General features: G+C 43.3%; 1 protein-coding gene across 1 annotated transcript in view; it reads right to left on the reverse strand.

Annotated features, from left to right (window-relative positions):
- DCDC1 (doublecortin domain containing 1) overlaps window positions 1–5,824 on the reverse strand; it is a 382,673-nt gene extending 376,849 nt beyond the window's left edge. Inside the window, exons 1-2 of the mRNA XM_065403326.1 lie at window positions 5,747–5,824; window positions 5,023–5,213 (exon numbers count right to left, since the gene is read on the reverse strand). Of these exons, the coding sequence (XP_065259398.1) occupies window positions 5,023–5,213; window positions 5,747–5,824 (269 nt within the window). The remainder of the gene's footprint in view (window positions 1–5,022; window positions 5,214–5,746) is intronic.
- Between the last annotated feature and the right edge of the window lie 13,640 nt (window positions 5,825–19,464).

A 19,464-nucleotide genomic window follows, 5' to 3' on the forward strand; every position in this document is an offset into this window, starting at 1 on the left:
GTTGGGTTTAATATTGAGAAAAAAGGTGGCCAAGAATTAAAGCAATAGGACAGACTCAAGATGCTTAAATGAAAGAAACAAAAGAATCCCAAACCCTACATGTACTAAGGCCTAAAATCTTTATTGCATATTTACTAGCAGTTCTAGAACTGCTTCTTTGTGTGATTATATTGAGGAAGTTTTGAGAGAGATGTTTGTAGTTATTATAAAAGCAAATTATTCTAAGCTCTAATTCATACACTTTAAATTAATTTAGATACAACATAGAAGTTTTATTTTACTATACATTTTTCAAAGACATTCTCAAACTATCCATGAAAATTTAACCAGGATACACGTCAACATATTTTTTATTATTTAAGCACAAAACAATAGTATTTTTTAAATAAAAGAAAGCATTCTACACAGTTTTGAGTTTTCTAAGACATAAATCTACATGAGGCTAACAATCCTATTCATAAGTGAAAAATGTGGCTACTTTGACAGACCCTGGTTCAATAACAAGTATGCAGGTCGAAGTTATCACACAGTTTTGGATGTGAATTCAACAGCAGGATAATGACAGTTGCCAAGGATTTGTACTTGCTGTCGCTTAGTACCAGTGTTGCCTGTCAAATTGTCTCCTTTTTCTTATACAGAAGCCATAGAATTTTTATGGATAGCAATTACTTACAATATACAATGAAGTACATCAAATGTAACAACCACTCTTTAGCCCTTCATTATTTGGTCGTCTCTTTGTTATATCTAGTCATCCATTTTCACCTAAATTATTTATTTATACTGTATATTTGACAAGCATATATTTTTTGCTTTATATTTTTGGAGCACTTAAAACCTTGCTCAAGAGATATAGCGATTTATTTTAATATTAATTACTTGTATTTTAAGCTAAACTTTATCTTATTACTATTTTAATAGTAGTTAAACTTCTTGTTGGACTAACTGCAACTAGTACAATCTAGATGCCAAGCTAGTTTATATACCTCTAAATATTTATCCGCATAAAACATTTAAATAATGAAAGTATTGAGACTTAGCTATAACGGAAGTTCACATTGCTACCCTATCTTCCTCCAGGCATCATATACATGTTTATATAGACTTGCACTGATATTATTTTGTTTTGCCACCTAATTGTCTACTGCAAATAACTGCATTAATATAACTTTGTATTGACAGACCATGCCATCCTAGTAGATTTATATCTTTATCATTTTGAGTTGATACTGTAATGTACTCTCCATTGATTGTACTCTCATTGTTTCATTCTATTTTGGTCTGATATCTTTTCTGCAAGAGGCTTGCACTGACATCATAATACTGTTGTGATAACACTATGTCTAATTTCAATTAACAAGAAAGTTATGACCCAAATTATACACATATGGTAAAATCCTGGCCCTATTTAAGTCAGTGGGGGTTTTGCCATTGACTTCACTGGAGCCACAGTTTCATCCCCATTTGGTAGTTATTTTTTAAAATTCAATATCTTGCACATGTATATTTGTCTCAGGCATCACAAGAAGACAAGACAAGACACCAGGAACATGATTTAACGATGCTCCAATTTTATTAATTTATCACATCTGGGAAATTATCTGGCAATAACTCATACAATGCAGATCAACTTTCCTTCTAGAATCTGTACCACTTGGAGAAGGACTGCCTCAAGCCCTCACTCCTCCAAACCTTTAACCTGCTCCCAGCACCATTGCTGGGACCGCACCATCCTTCCCTCATACAAGAGTTGAGAGCATAGAGGAAAAGTGGTGGCCTCTCACTATACCAGATATTAGGAGCCACAACTCATGCCCCAGATTCTTTACACATGCCCTTCCAGCTCCTGTTTATCAGGGAACCAGGATTCCTTTAAATAAGCATCTGAGCTGGACGCCTGCCAAGGTACAAAAAGATGAACATTTTACCATCTCACCTACCACCTGGGAATAAAATCATGGCTCTGTTGAAATCAATGGGAGTTTTATCATTGACTCCAGAGAAGTCAAGACGTATCCCAGGTCTGTGGGTTCCTGAGGGGAAGATGAAAAAAATTCACATCACCCAGACCAACCTAGCAATGAAGGAAAAATTCCTTCCCAGCATACCTTCCGGGGGCCCAAAAGGTGATTCCCATGATGCTCAGAGCAGGACCCAGAAACCCAGTTCTATTGTAATCCCAAGAGTGTGGGGATGATGGGAGCCATTGCTCCCAGGTGCAGACTGGTATGTTAGGGGAAAGGGCTTATAAATAGTTCCCAAGGCTGCACAGGAGCCTACCACTGCACCATTCAGTTTGACCAATAAACTAGGACTCCCTCCTGATCACCATTAACCCTTCCCTAAACCCACAAGGAAGCAGAGGTCCCCACACAGTGGGGGAGGGGGAATCCTTAAAGGGGCCCCAGGATTTTTTTTTCCCCTCACAGTCCAAACAAAAGACTCCCCATATCTGAGACAGAGGAAGGAATGCAGTAAGAACCATCTCTAACAAAATAGGATCAGCACAACTGTTACTAAATCAGCCAGGAAGAGGAGGCTTTCCTTTTAGATTATCTGCAAGAGCTGTTGCATGTAGGCCACCTGGTCCAAGTTTAAGTTTTCAGTGTTGGTTATGAATATATATTAAGCCATATTTTAGCTACACTAGAGACGTGGTGATAAGAAAGAAAAAGGTACTATTGGCATGGGGTACATTGTGAGGAATGGGCTCCACAGTGGAGAGCATTTTATAGAAACAAGTAGGAGAGAATAAGGGGGAGGGGTTTAAAATAAGCAAGTAGAGGGGAAGTTTATTTTGCTTACAATATAATATAAACACAAACTTTATTTAAAAATTAAACTACGGTTATTGAAAGAGAGATGCCAAACATAACCCCTCAATCCAAAGGCAATCAATGTCTTTATGTTACAACCATTTCCTCAATACTTTGTTTTTTATCTAGTTAGATTATAAACTCTTTGGGAATAAAACAACAGGAAACAATGTAGGAACCACTAACTGGGCTAAGTTACTTAAGAGTATCGTATCACCAGTTACTCTCCTGAAGCACTGAGACAATATCGTGATAAATGTATAAACTAGGGCTGTCCAAGCGATTAAAAAAATTAATTGCAATTAATCGCACTGTTAAACAATAATAGAATACCATTTATATAAACATTTTTGGATGTTTCAAATTTGGATTTTCAAATATATTGATTTCAATTACAACACAGAATACAAAGTGTACGGTGCTCACTTTATATTTATTTTTTATTACAAATATTTGAACTGTAAAAAACAAAAGAAATAGTATTTTTCAATTCACCTAATACAAGTACTGTAATGCAATCTCTTTATCACGGAAGTTGAACTTACAAATGTAGAATTATATACAAAAAAAGACTGGATTAAAAAAATGTAAAATTTTAGAGCCCGCAAGTCCACTTCAGCCAATCGCTCAGACAAACAAGTTTGTTTATATTTGCCGGAGATAATGCTGCCCGCTTTTTGTTTCTCATGGCACTGTTGTAGCTGGCGTCACAAGATATTTACGAGACAGATGCGCTCAAGATTCATATGTCCCTTCACGCTTCAACCACCATTCCAGGGGACATGCGTCCATGCTGATGACGGGTTCTGCTCGAGAACAATCCAAAGCAGTCTGTTCATTTTCATCATCTGAGTCAGATGCCACCAGCAGAAGGTTGATTTTATTTTTTGGTGGTTCGGGTTCTGAAGTTTCCACATTGGAGTGTTGCTCTTTTAAGACTTCTGAAAGCATGCTCCACAGCTCATCCCTCTCAGATTTTGGAAGGCACTTCAGATTCTTAAACCTTGTGTTGAGTGCTGTAGCTATCTTTAGAAATCTCACATTGGTACCTTCTTTGCGTTTTATCAAATCTGCAGTGTTCTTAAAGTGTTCTTAAAATAAACAACATGTGGTGGGTCATCATCTGAGACTGCTATAACATGAAATATATGGCAGAATGCAGGTAAAACAGAGCAGGGGACATATTCTCCCCCAAGGAGTTCAATCACAAATTTAATCAATGCAAACTTTTTTAAACGACATCATCAGCATGGAAGCATGTCCTCCGGAATGGTGGTCAAAGCATGAAGGGACATACAAATGTTTAGCATATCTGGCACGTAAATACCTTGCAATGCCAGCTACAAAAGTGCCATGCAATTGCCTGTTCTCACTTTCTGGCAACATTGTAAAGAAGAAGAGGACAGCATTATCTCCTGTAAATATAAACAAAGTTGTTTGTCTTAGCGATACAAGAAGTAGGACTGAGTAGACTTGTAGGCTCTGAAGTTTTACATTGTTTTGTTTTTGAGTGCAGTTTTGTAACAAAAAAAATCTAAACCTGATGCAGGTATGCTTTCTGCATGATGGGGGAGGCAGAACCAAGGATACAGTGGCCCCATCCCCCCGCAGCTACCCACAGGATGGGTTGCCCACATAGGGAAGTAAGGGTGGTGCCTTATGCCATCTTATGCCCTTGCATGGCTTGTATGACACATAAGGATTTGCCCCTTAGATATACATGTGCAACATTTTGTATCTTTTAATCATGTTTGTATATTTACATTATTTTTATTGCTATAATGACTTAAATTGACTACTAGGGCCCAGTTTGGCATTCCTGTTCCCTGCATGGCTGGGGAATTCCAGGGGAAGGACTAATATCTAACCAAGTGAAAAAATCTGGAAATCTGAAGAAGAGGAGGCCTTTGTTTTTAAGGCTTCAAAGCCACAAAGATCACTAATTTTGAGATGATTAAAAATTTAGATAAACTCAAATTTAGATAGCTCAGAGTGATCTATAGCTAAAACATTTCTCCGTATCTGCAGTGTTCTGAGGCACTTTTCAGATTGATTAAAGGAAACTAACAGTAAATGTTATTGTGCAACCATGAAATTATCTTTAAAAATTACCTCTATTTTCAGGTTTAAACTGTTGCTAATAAAGTTATTTTTCTCAATTATATTCTTTGCAGCATATCACAAAATAGCAAATTAAAAATCTTACCTTGGCAAATTATGTAAGTGGGAAGAAGATGTGATGACTTTATTCACATACTGCTTCACTACTGTAGTTTGTACACTGTTACGACATGAAGACGTTGATGAAGTTAAGAATTCATTATTTCTTTGTGATGCCCCAAAAGTTGGATTGCAAGGTACATGAGCACTTACTGGCCTTTTGTCATTTGCCATTTCCTGTTTAGAAATGTCAAAGGCAGTAATTAAAATAAATGCAGAGGTTTTTTCTATTAATAGTTATGACTGAAACTCTTTGATTAATTAGCATGAACCCAATCCAGTAGTGCTTTTTCACATGAGTAGTCTAACTGAAGCCAGTATGAAGCATAGTGGGTTTCTGAACATAGTAATGTTCAGTTTGGATTGTCGTAGAAATTCCTGTCCGTTCCAGCTGAGGAATAAGGAGAGATGGACACAGCTAATCAAGCAAGGAGCCCCGGGAGGGGCGATCCGTTTATTTCAATTGCAATTGGGTTCGAGCTCATAAGTCGGCAAGAACCCCGAAAACACTTACACCAAAGTATTATATGCAGTTGACTATGATAATGTATCGCTCTATGATTGGCCAAAATTTGCTATCATTACCATACATAATTAGCAAGCTACATGTATCTGCCCCTCTTGTGACCCCTTATTGTTCATCTACTTGCCCCCTCCCTCTTGCGTTATTTTGCAAACCAAGAAGTTAGTTATCTACTGGACGCAGGCACAGAAAGTTCCACTGTCTGCAGGTTTGGAGTTTGGTTACATTTCCTCTCGAAGGAACTTCCTGAGTTAAAACTATCCATAGCTGACGCTGCATATCTCCCTTCTTCTTTCTCCCATGTGTACGTGACAAATTTGCCCCCTGGCAGTTAAGTAGAATAATTTTATTTCAGGATGAAGGCAGATTGTATTTTTTATGTATTTACATTCTTAGGGAACAGAATTTGGAGATGGTGAGGAGCAATACCAATTTGGAGGCTTAAAGAGAGAGACGGGGGAGGGATAAAAAAGGCTTCTCTATGGAGCTAGATTGGCGGAATTATCCAGAAATTGTAAAGGCTTGTATATGAGGTTTTGTAACTTACTAACAGTTTATTGCTGAAATTCATTTGGAAGGAATATTATTTCATTTATTATGAAATGTTATTGTGGAAGCTATATGCAAGACTTTCCAAAGTATAAGATTAAAGTGTTAAAATATTCTTGCTTTTAATTATATATATAAAGCTAACAGAAGGGGAACCAATTAGAGTATGGTATGAATTGCTCATGCTCAACCATGCAAAATATCGGAGTCAAAAGTTTATGTCTTGATCCCAAGAAGTGCTGAGCGCCCACAACTCCTGTTAAATCAATGGGAGCAGTAGATGCTCGGCAACTCTTAGAATCAGGCATTTACAGATTAAGGCCCTAGTCCCACAAATAATTACTCTCATGCTTAATTTAAAACATGTATGTAGCCCCCCTGGCACCAGTGAGACTACTCACATATATAAGTCTTTGCAGGTTTGGAACTTTTTGTATATGTTTCAAATAAATATTAAATTATTTATTTCCAGAATGCAGAAACTGTGGAGCAGATCCTCATCTGCTGTATGTAGATTTCTTCCAATTTTAGTCTTCGGAAGAGTGGGAGATATCAATATTTTTTAAAAAAATAAATATTGTGTGTCTCTGTCTACATGAGCAGTATCATGCTGTCTCTTACACAGAAGAAAAGAGTTAACTCAATCCTGGATGGTTTTATAGATCTCCAGGAAGGGAGACAATGACTCTAACTCAATTGCCAGTGTTTAATGGACAAATCCACTGCTGGAAGTCTACCTCTGGCCTCCTTAGTGAGATGCTTAAACTGGATTGACTAGGATCAGGAGTCCCACAACAGACAAAGTAACATTGAGATGGATAAAAAAGCTGATTTCAGAATGGGGAGACACTGACTGAGGGTCAGACTGAGGCAGAGACTGCAGGGATGAAGTCTGCCTCACCCAGCTCCAATGTTGGAAGTACCTGGGACAAGTGGGACCTATTTAAGCTTACAAGGAAAGACTAAGGCCTGGTCTACACTACGAGTTTAGGTCGACTTTAGCCGCGTTAAATCGAATTAAGCCTGGACACGTTCACACGACGAAGCCCTTTCTTTCGACTTAAAGGGCCCTTTAAACCGGTTTCTTTACTCCACCTCCGACGAGGGGATTAGCGATAAAATCGGCCTTAGGGGGTCGGAATTGGGGTAGTGTGGACGGAATTTGATGTTATTGGCCTCCGGGAGCTATCCCACAGTGCTTCATTGTGACCGCTCTGGACAGCACTCTCAACTCAGATGCACTGGCCAGGTAGACAGGAAAAGTCCCGCGAACGTTTGAATTTCATTTCCTGTTTGCTCAGGGTGGAGAGCACAGGTGACCACGCAGAGCTCATCAGCACAGGTAACCGTGATGGAGTCCCAGGATCGCAAAAGAGCTCCAGCATGGACAGAACGGGAGGTACGGGATCTGCTCGCAATATGGGGAGACGAATCACTGCTAGCTGAACTCCGAAGCAGTAAACGAAATGGCAAAATATTAGAAAAGGTCTCCAAGGCCATGAAGGACAGAGGCCATAACAGGGACGCACAGCAGTGCCGCGTGAAAATTAAGGAGCTAAGGCAAGCCTACCACAAAGCCAGAGAAGCAAACGGAAGGTCCGGGGCAGAGCCACAAACATGCCGCTTCTACGCAGACCTGCATGCCATTCTAGGGGGTGCAGCCACCACTACCCCAACCGTGTGCTATGACTCCCTCACTGGAGAAACACACAGGGAAGCGGGTTTGGGGTACGAGGAAGATGAGGATGGAGATAATGTAGATAGCTCACAGCCACAAGGAAGCGGAGAAACCGGTTTCCCCAACAGCCAGGATATGTTTATCACCCTGGACCTGGAACCAGTAACCCCCGAACTCACCCAAGGCGTGATCACAGACCCTGAGGGCACACAGGGGACCTCTGGTGAGTGTACCTTTGTAAATATTACACATGGTTTAAAAGCAAGCGTGTTTAATGATTAATGATTAATTTGCCCTGGCAATCGCGGCCAGTACAGCTACTGGAAAAGTCTGTTAACGTGTATGGGGATGGAGCGGAAGTCCTCCAGGGACATCTCCAGAAAACTCTCCTGGATGTACTCCCAAAGCCTTTGCAAAAGGTTTCTGGGGAGGACTGCCTTATCCCGTCCACCATGGTAGGACACTTTACCATGCCAGGCCAGTAGCACGTAGTCTGGAATCATTGCATAACAAAGCATGGCAGCGTATGGTCCCGGTGTTTGCTGGCATGCAGACAACATCCATTCCTTATCGCTCTTTGTTATCCTCAGGAGAGTGATATCATTCACGGTCACCTGGTTGAAATGGGGCAATTTTATTAAGGGGACATTCAGAGGTGCCCGTTCCTGCTCTGCTGAACAGAAATATTCCCCGCTGTTAGCCACGCGGTGGGGGGGAGGGGTGAAGTGATCATCCCAGAGAATTGGGTGTGTGGGGGAGGAGAGTTAGTTGGGTTTGTGCTGCATGTTAACCCTGAAACTGCAGCCCCTCCTTTTACATTGCAAACCCATTTTAAATGGCCAACCCAACGGGTGCTTGGTATGGGAAATGAGAGCACTACTGTTTGAAACCATTCCCACATGTTAAGAAGGTTAAAAAAGCCAAAAGACTGTGTCTTACCATGGCTGCCTGCAAGCTGAAATCTGTGGCCTGGCACTGCGTGAGTGATCTCTCACACCAAACCGGCAGGCCCTCAATATAAGAGGAAAAATGCGACCTTGTAACGAAAGCACATGTGCTGTTTAATGTGAACAGCAAAATTTAACGTGAAAGGGTGTACCCATTGTTCTCTAAAATGTGTCTTTTTTAACCACCTCTCCCTTCTCCTCCACCAGCTGCAAATGTTTCTCCTTCACAGAGGCTAGTGAAGATTAGAAAGAGAAAACGTAGGACGCGGGATGACATGTTCACAGAGCTCCAGATGTCCTCCCACGCTGACAGAGCACAGCAGAATGCGTGGAGGCAGTCAATGACTGATTACAGAAAAGCACAATATGAACGAGAGGAGAGATGGCATGCTGAATCGCGGGATGAACAGAGCAAGTTGCGGGCTGAAGATGATAGGTGGCGTCAGCTTGCAGACAGAAGGCAAGAGTCGATGCTCCGGCTGCTGGAGCACCAAACTGATATGCTCCAGCGTATGGTTGAGCTGCAGGAAAGGCAGCAGGAGCAGAGACCGCCGCTACAGCCCCTGTGTAACCAACAGCCCTCCTCCCCAAGTTCCATAGCCTCCTCACCCAGACGCCCAAGAACACGGTGGGGGGGCCTCCGGCCACCCAGTCACTCCACCCCAGATGATTGCCCTAGCATCAGAAGGCTGGCCTTCAATAAGAGTTAAAGTTTTAAACTGCAGTGTGTCCTTTTCCTTCCCTTCTCCCCCACCCATCCCGGGCTACCTTTGCAATTATCCCCCTAGTTGTGTGATGAATTAATAAAGAATGCATTAATGTGAAGTAACAATGACTTTATTGCCTCTGCAAGCGGTGCTCGAAGGGGGGAGGAGAGGGTGGGGTGGTTGGCTTACAGGGAAGTAGAGTGAACCGGGTGCGGGGGGGGAGGGGCGGAGGGTTCATCAAGGAGAAACAAACCGAAGTTTCACACCGTAGTGTGACTGGTCACACTGGCCAGTCACAAAACTCGTTTTCAAAGCTTCTCTGATGCGCACCGCGCCCTGCTGTGCTCCTCTAACCGCCCTTGTGTCTGGCTGCGCGTAATCAGCGGCCAGGCAATTTGCCTCAACCTCCCACCCCGCCATAAATGTCTCCCCCCTTACTCTCACAGATATTGTGGAGCGCACAGCAAGCAGCAATAACAATGGGGATATTCTTTTCGCTAAGGTCTGAGCGAGTCAGTAAGCTGCGCCAGCGCGCTTTTAAACGTCCAAATGCACATTCCACCACCATTCGGCACTTGCTCAGCTTGTAGTTGAACAGGTCCTGACTCCTGTCCAGGCTGCCTGTGTACGGCTTCATAAGCCATGGCATTAAGGGGTAGGCTGGGTCCCCAAGGATCACGATAGGCATTTCAACATCCCCAACGGTTATTTTCTGGTCCGGGAAGAAAGTCCCTTCCTCCAGCTTTCGAAACAGAGCAGAGTGCCTGAAGACGCGAGCATCATGTACCGTTCCCGGCCATCCCACGTTGATGTTGGTGAAACGTCCCTTGTGATCCACCAGGGCTTGCAGCAGCATTGAAAAGTACCCCTTGCGGTTTATGTACTCGGGGCTTGGTGCTCCGGTGCCAAGATAGGGATATGGGTTCCGTCTATGGCCCCACCACAGTTTGGGAATCCCATTGCAGCAAAGCCATCCACTATGGCCTGCACGTTTCCCAGAGTCACTACCCTTGATATCACCAGGTCTTTCATTGCCCTGGCAACTTGGATCACAGCAGCCCCCACAGTAGATTTGCCCACTCCAAATTGATTCCCGACTGACCGGTAGCTGTCTGGCGTTGCAAGCTTCCACAGGGCTATTGCCACTCGCTTCTCAACTGTGAGGGCTGCTCTCATCCTGGTATTCTGGCGCTTCAGGGCAGGGGAAAGCAAGTCACAAAGTTCCATGAAAGTGCCCTTACGCATGTGAAAGTTTCGCAGCCACTGGGAATCATCCCACACCTGCAGCACGATGCGGTCCCACCAGTCTGTGCTTGTTTCCCGGGCCCAGAATCGGCGTTCCACGGCATGAACCTGCACCAGTAACACCATGATTTCCACATTGCTGGGGCCTGTGCCTTGTGAGAGGTCTATGTCCATGTCAATTTCCTCATCACTCTCATCGCCGCGCTGCAATCGCCTCCTTGGCTGGTCCTGGTTTAGCTTTGGCATGTTCTGGCTCTGCATATACTCCAGGACAATGCGCGTGGTGTTCATAGTGCTCATAATTGCTGCGGTGATCTGAGCGGGCTCCATGATCCCAGTGCTAGCTATGGCGTCTGGTCTGAAAAAAGGCGCGAAACTAGTATCTGACGGACCAGGGGAAGGAGGCAGGGAGGGAGGGAGGGGCGAGTGACGACATGGCGTACAGGTACAGGGAATTAAAATCAACAAAGGTGGCTGTGCATCAGGGAGAAACACAAACAACTGTCACACAGAATGGCCCCCCCCAAAGATTGAACTCAAAAGCCTGGGTTTAGCAGGCCGTTGATTTGACGGAGGGAGGGGGAAGCAAATGAATACAGAACAAATCTATTTTTTACATCTTAAGACGACGGTGCAGCATGACTGATAGCCCTCGGCATCTTCTGGGTGCTTGGCAGCAAATACTGGGCGCTTGGCAGCTAGTGTACTAAGACTGATAGCCACATTTTTCCTGTATGATGACGATGGCCTTCAGGCCTATTGCACGATCTGCTGCTCAGGGAAGACTCTGCTAATGTGCGAAGATCCAACTTGTAATAGGTAACTATGACTGATAGCCATCATCGTCATTGTGAAGGCAGCAGAATATGACTGGGGGGATGGGGGACTGGGGGACATACGGAGTTCCAGCCACTGCTGTACGATGACGACGGTTACCAGTCGTAATACACCATCTACTGCCAAAAGGCAAAAGGCAAGGGGCTGGTGCAATGCAGCCCTACGGCTGCCAGCCCCACGGCTGCCAGCACCCAGATCGCTGATGAAGGCTACCAGTCATGCTGCACCGTCTACCGCCAAAAGGCAGTTAGCTGCTGCTGCTGTGTAGCAATGCAGTCCCACGTCTGCCGGCACCCAGATGACATATGGTGACGGTGAGCTGAGCTGAGCGGGCTCCATGCTTGCCGTGGTATGTTGTCTGCACAGGTAACCCAGGTAAAAAGGCGCAAATCTATTGTCTGCCGTTGCTCTGACGGAGGGGGAGGGGCCTGACGACATGTACCCAGAACCCCCCACGACTCTGTTTTGCATCATTCGGGCATTGGGATCTCAACCCAGAATTCCAATGGGCGGCGGAGACTGCGGGAACTGTGGGATAGCTACCCATAGTGCAATGCTCCGGAAGTCGACGCTAGCCTCGGTACTGTGGACGCGGTCCGCCGACTAGAGCACTTAGAGCATTTTATGTGGGGACACACACAATCGGCTGTATACAACCGATTTCTATAAAACCGGCTTCTATTAATTCGACCTAATTTCGTAGTGTAGACATACCCCAAGGTTTAGGTAAGATAATATGTGTGTAGACCTTTTGTTGTTTTAACCCTTTTCCTCTGTGTTTGGTACATGCCTAAGGATAAGTAAATAATACTTTGTTTCAAAGAGGCTGTTTTGAGTCACTGTATTTTCATACTGATCATAGGCTACCAAAGAGAAGTCTATAACAGGAGTCAAAACCCAACTAGATCTGCTGGGAAACACTTGGTAAATAGGGGTGCTAAGACCTGGATACTCAGTCAAGAGTGGAATGAATTGCAGGATTCGCCTCTGACAGAAGTTCAGACATAGCCCTGTCACTTGGAAAGGGTGCCCACCCAGAGACTGAGAGAGGGTACAGCTCATCCTGAACTGTGATAAACCTATTGTATGCAAAAAATTAATGTTCTTGTAGCCTCTTCTATTAAAATGGAGAACTGAAGGTAAGGTGCAACACCTGTAGTTCAGAATTCAAAATGATCTGCTTCTCATGTTTTCATAATGGTTTTGGTCACTTACCAAAAAATAATAAATAATAATAATAATAATACCAGTACCTAACGGGAAAGCTAAAGCAAACTTTATTAATTAATCCAAGTACTTATAAAATCCCTTTTACAAATGAGACTACTGACATGTTTTAAAGCAAGCCAGATTTAGCACTATAGTTGTATAAAAACTAACCACCCAGCGGATAGCAATAATTTCAGCATTTGCAAATGTTTTCTTTGTTTGCAGTGTGAACCCCTAAAAACACAGGCTAAATAAAGAAAAATCACCACCTGGGAAGGATTTTTGAAATCAGGCCCTTTAAGCTATAGTTTATAATCACTCAGGGCCATATTCTGCAACCCGATATCATGCTGAGTAGTATCTTACTCCTTAAGTAGTCCCATTGGAATTAATGGGAGTATCTATATAGAAAGGCATGACTCAAAATGCCAATGGTGGCAGAATCTGGTCCTTAGAAAATGGAACATGAAGTCTTTATTCTTTGCTTCTTTATTCTTAGAAATATCCTTGAACCGACTGTGATACAAGTTGTTACTCTTTTCCTCACTAATAAGTCAATGTGGCAGGTGAGGCTGCTTTAGGGAGTTAGTCAGGGAGCAGGCCAGCAGCTGGTTCTAGCAGGTCTGCCCTTGACACTCTTTCTAGCCCTTTTAGGCCTCTGGAGGTATGTCTACAATGCCATGTAAGCTCAGGGTTAGCAGAACTTGAGTTAGCAGACTATGGGTTTGTTAATCTAGGACTTGATGGTCTACACTCATTTATAACCCCAGGTTAGGAACTGTTGAGCCCTGGGTCCCAACGTGGGGCTCCAGCGTATACAGTGCATTATGTTGGCCTGAGTCCAACCACCCATAACCCAGACTTCCTAGCACCCTCCCAAAGTGTGGCCGCTCTAGCCCTTTGTTTGTGATGCAGGAAAATCTGACTGCCCACCAAAATTGACTGTCCAGAGGACAAAGAAAGTCAGCCAGTGGGATTGTGGAATACTTTTGGCAGACTCCCAGAGCATGAGTCCAGTAGGGCTGCGTCTACACTGCAAAGCAATAGGGCTTGAACCCTGGGTCCTGGCTTGACTCAGGCTTGGACCTTCCACCCCTGTGGGGTCCTGGGACCGTGGGTCCAAGCCCTGCGTTAGCACAATTTTTGTGAAGATGGAAGGGGGTTAGGCTTAAGCTTCAATTCGAACCTGGGCTTACAACAGAGTGTAGACATACCCTGGAGATGAATCTTGTTGGTAGCCCGGTCTGCGCACAGTGGTGTCCTGGTGCCAATATCTCCAGCACAGGGCAGAGAAAACCTGACAGACACCATCACAGTCATGTTTTATTCCTGCTATCTCCTGTATAAAAACTGAATTTCAATCAGTTCTTGTTTTTGTCACCTCTTTATAGAAAAACTTCTACAATCCTAGTTCTACGGTCCAGTACTATTGTGGGACTTGCACAGCTTGAGGCCCTGATATACTGACATCTAAAAAGTGGTGAAAGATTTCATAGTTCAACCTATTGCTCTCACAACTCCTACTTAAAAACAAACTTCTCCAGTATTAATGCGGAATATCTGACATTTTGCTACGTAGATCTACTGCATGTGTAGTGTATTTAATAAAAGTTAGTTATACCATAAAATGCTTATAATTTGTATGATATGGATTTCTCTATAGTAATAGTTATAACAGTGCATTACACTTCATCATGCGACACCTTGATTACTGCAACCTCCTACCTACATTCTGGCCTTGACTAGTGTGTAGAGTCCTTCACAGATACAAAATTTGTATCTGCATCCTATCCACAATCTGCAAAAATTGTCTGTGGATATTGCAGGGCTGTGCCAAGCCCCTGACCCCCAGCCACCCCCCACTTCTCCTTAGAGACCTCCTGCCCTGCCACCCGTTCCACACCTGTCATACTGCCTTCCCTGCTCTGGGCAGGGAGGCTACAATCCTGGGCCCTCGTATGCAGTGCCACCCTCCCAATGGAGGGCTCGGACACCCTTACGCAGCCGTAGCGACTCTAAAACATGCAGACCCAACTGGGACAGACAGCAGCGACAACTATTCTCCTCACAGCGCCCGCCGTTGCCACCTGCTAGTTTAAAGTACACCTCTTTCAAAATGGTGCTTGGCTCACTACACAGGAGCACAGTGTATATCTACCCTTATGGGTATGTCTACTCTTCTGGGAGTTGTAGTTTACCTCCTCCATCCGAGTAAGCTGGGGACTGCAACTCCCAGAATGTCCAGTGGGCTATTGCCACATATCACAGCCAACTGCTGCGTGATTCAGAGAGCTGGGCTGGAGCCTGAGGACTGGGTGACAGCCACTCCATTTGGGTGTGTTGCAGACTCATGCACAGATACAAAATTTGTAACCACATCTGATCCATAATCCGCAAAAATGGTGGATATCCATGGATTTGCAGGGCTCGACTAGTGTGACCTTTACCCCGCTCAAGTTCATTTAAAAGGCAGCTGCTAAGATAGTTTTCTTTACCCATCATTTTGATAACATCTTTTCCCCCTTTGAATCAATCCATTAGCTTCCCTTCTCTGCTACCTCAAATTCTTGTCCTTATCTTCAGGGCCTTTCACAGTTTAGTCCTGCCCTACTTACTGACTCTATTATCTCACTGTGTTGTCATCTGCTCCCTGGATTTCCTCATCAATGCCAGCATTGATGATCCTTTTCACCTACTGAACCTTCATGCTTTCGTCCATGCTTTCCTGTCTGAATCAGGGCCGCCCGGCGGGGGGGGGGGGGGGGGGCGCAAGTGGGGCAATTTGCCTCAGGCCCCACAGGGGCCCCGCAAGCCCTGGCCCGGCGGCAGTCCAGGTCTTCGGCGGCATTTCAGCGGCGGGGGGCGCGGAGCGACTGAAGGGCCCCCCGCCGCTGAAATGCCATCAAAGACCCGGACCGCCACCGGGTGAGTACAGGCGCCGCCGCTCCCCCGCTTTGCCCCAGGCCCCCTGAATCCTCTGGGCAGCCCTGGTATGAATGGGTCATCCTCCTCGAAAGATTGATAAAGCTGCTACCCTATTCTTCAAATCCCTCCTCAAGATTCACTTCTACAGAATACAGCCAAATTATAATGGCTAGGCAGGTGATGCGCTAAGATTATTGCTACTGATCTGCTCATTTGTCTCCATTCACAAACAACTACAACAAAATCTCTATACCTACAAATTGTGTACAAGGCTAGTCTATTAAAAAATAAAACTTGAATTGCTGTTACCCTGTCCTCCCCCTCCTCTCCTTCCTTCCCCCTCAACCCCTGTCCCCTTTTGTTTGTTTCTTCTTTTCATTACTAATTTCCTTTACATCTTTTCACAAATAGAATGTTAGTTATATGTCTGTACAGTGTCCGGCACAATGGGGACTCAACCTGGAGGCACTACTGTAATCCACATAATAAACAACAATAATAAGGAAGAGCCAATCCATTCTATAATCCACAGAAGTGTATACAAACTGTGTATCTGAAATACAGTTTTATTTTAAAACTGTTTACTCTTATAGTCTTTACTAAAAAAGGCAAGAAATACAAATTGCAATTACTAATTTATTTATTTTCTACATTTTTTCATTTTACCATAGTTATCTTCTGTAACTAAAAATGAAACAAAATAACATGTCTCTCAAACGTGCATTTCAACCACTGAATGTTCCTTAGAGGACTGTCCTTTTGAAAACAACTCTGCTATGTGACTAGTCTTGCGATTTTTATTTTGTCCTAGCTCAAACAAAACTGGAAGAGAATACAATGGGAGTTTTGCCTGAGCTAGGACTAAGGACTTCAGGAATGTGTTTTCAGATAGTAATGGGCAATACAGTATGTAGAGATATCAGACATATTTAATGGTAATGGCCAGAGGCAATTAAGTAGATTTAACTGTTCTTTATACCAGAAAATACTATTTTTTTAAAGGAGAAACTACAACATAAAACAAACGTTAAACAAAAGTATGGTAGAATTCATTCTATACTTCCAAAGAAAATAAGTGCATCAAAGCCAATTAGCCCAATGCCCCCTTCCCACAAACACATGGGAACATACCCAATTATCTTGAAAAAAGCCAATTAAAAATAAAATGAATAATCTGAATACCAAAACTTCTATAATTCATTTGATAATTATATTTCTCCTGAAGCTGCTGTTAATGTAAACTGTGAAATACTGTCGATCTATCATGTTTATAAGCATCATAGACAACATACCCATTCCTCTGTTGTCTTTAAACGTTATATTGCAGTTTGCACTAACAAGTAATCAAAATGACATTAAACATGCCTATTTTTCTAATACAGGTCTTCAGATAACATTTAGAATCTTCAAAAAACTGAATATTCATTTTATGTACATCAGGATAAACATCCAGTTAGTCACAGGGATCCTTTTCTTTATTCTGCCATTACAAAAAAAAAAAAGTAAAGAAAAAGAAAAAAGGATATTATGTTTATAGAATCAGAAATGTAGGGCTGGAGGGGAGCTCAAATGTCATGTGGGACTGTGTCAAAAGCCATACTAAAATCAAGATATGTGTACAGTTTCCCCCCATCTACTAGGTCAGTAACCCTGTCAAAGAAGAAAATTGAGTTAGTTTGGTATGATTTGTTCTTGACAAATCCATGTTGGCTCTTACTTATCACCCTATTATTCTCTAGGTGCTTACAAATTAATTGTTTAATAATTTGTTCCAGTATCTTTCCAGGTACCGAAGCACGGCTGACAGGTCTATATTCCCCTGGGTCCCCTTTGTGCCCCTTTTTAAAGACAGGTACTATGTTTGCCCTTCTCAAGTCCTCTAAAACTAGGGTGACCAGATGTCCCGATTTTATAGGGACAGTCCCGATTTTTGGGTCTTTTCCTTATATAGGCTCCTATTACCCCCCCCCCCCCCACTGTCCCGATTTTTCACACTTGCTATCTGGTCACCCTATCTGGAACTTTCCCATCCTCCGTGATTCTTTAGGGTAATGGCTAACAGTTCAGAGATTCCTTTAGCTAGTTCCTGAAGTGCCCTAGGATGAATTTCATCAGGCCCTGCTGACTTTAATACATCTTACTCATGATTAACAGCAGTTCATTACATGGATGTGCAGTATGTGAATGTGTACAGGAGTGGCTGAGAGAAAGGAGTTTCCCCCTCCCTTGCATAATCCACATAAGGTCCAGGCACAACTGTAGTCTTGGCACTCAGGGGGATTAATGGGGTCTCTTCCATACTGTCCCAGAGGTGAATATTGTTGGTCTATGTATTGTTGGCCCTTAGAAAAAAATCAAAATATAATATTGTTTGTATTACATTCTTTTGTAATTTTAAAATGGATCAGGTCACAAATTGAATATGACCTCATTACTGTGGCAACCCTGGAGGACTAGTTGGATTATAATGCTGGGTATATACGTTTGAGGTATGTCATTCTCAATCTAATGAAGAGTGAAGTGTTGCTGGTGAATAGGTTTGTCACCATGAGGAAGCATTCTTTTCCACTACACTTACTAATGTGGCACCTTTGGAAGTCAAGAGCCAGGTTAAGAACCTTGTTGTCCTTTTCAACCATGTCCAAGTGCCAGACTTGGTATGGAAATGTTTTTACTGGTTGCACAATTTTTGTAGGCAGTCCTCTTGATTACCTTTTTCTCCGGACAATGAGGTTTGATTATTTTAAATCCCTCATAGTAGTCACTTAAATTCTGTGCAGAATGCAACAGAACATCTGTTCACAGGACTGAGCACATTTATACTGATGTCCATCCTGCAATATTTATATTACCTGTCTATACAGGGTCTAATGCTGCACCAGCTGGACTCAGTAGGACTTCAACTATTGATTTCAATGGAAGCAGAAGTAATGTAGGCCAATAATTATAGAGTAATAGAATCACAGAATGTAGGACTGGAAAGGACCTCAAGAAGTCATCTAGTCCATCCCTCTGAGCTGAGGCAGGACCAAGTATATCTAGAGCATCCCTGACTGGTCTAACCTGTTCTCAAAAACCTCCAATTGCAGAGATTCCACAACCTCCCTTGGAAACCTATTCCAATACTTAACTATCCTTATAGTTAGAACATTTTTTCCTATGTAAACTAAATCTCCCTTGCTGCAGATTAAGCTGATTACTTCAGGGAACATGGAGAACAATTGATCATCATCCTCTTTATAAGAACCTAACATATTTGAAGACTGTTATCAGGTCCCCTCTCCGTCTTCTTTTCTCAAGACTAATCACACCTAGTTTTAACACTTTCCTCCTAGGGCAGGTTATCTAAGCTTTTTACCATTTTTGTTGCTCTCATCTGGATTCACTCCAGTTTGTCCACATCTTTCTTGAGGTGTAGCACCCAGAACTGGACACAGTACTCCAGCTGAGGCCTCACCAGTGTGGAGTAAACTGGAACAATTACCACTTGTGTCATACATATGAAACTCTTGTTAATACACCCTTGAATGATATTAGCCTTTTTTTGCAACTGCATCACATTGTTGGCTCATATTGAATTTGTGATCCACTATAACTAGAGCTTTGTGTCTGTCACAGAGGTCGCAGAAGTCACGGATTCTGCAGCGGCCAGTCTGGATGATCTCAGGGCTGCGCAAGCAGCAAGCTCTGGGGGCAGCTGCTCAGGTGGCCCCGGGGACAGCCACACAGGCTGCTGCTGGAGCAGCTCTGCGGACAGCTACTCGGGTGGCCCCGCAGCCAGCCGCACTGGCCGCTGCTTGGCCTGTCC

This window comes from Emys orbicularis, chromosome 4 (genome assembly GCF_028017835.1).
Source record: "Emys orbicularis isolate rEmyOrb1 chromosome 4, rEmyOrb1.hap1, whole genome shotgun sequence".
NCBI classification, from domain to species: Eukaryota; Metazoa; Chordata; order Testudines; family Emydidae; genus Emys; species Emys orbicularis.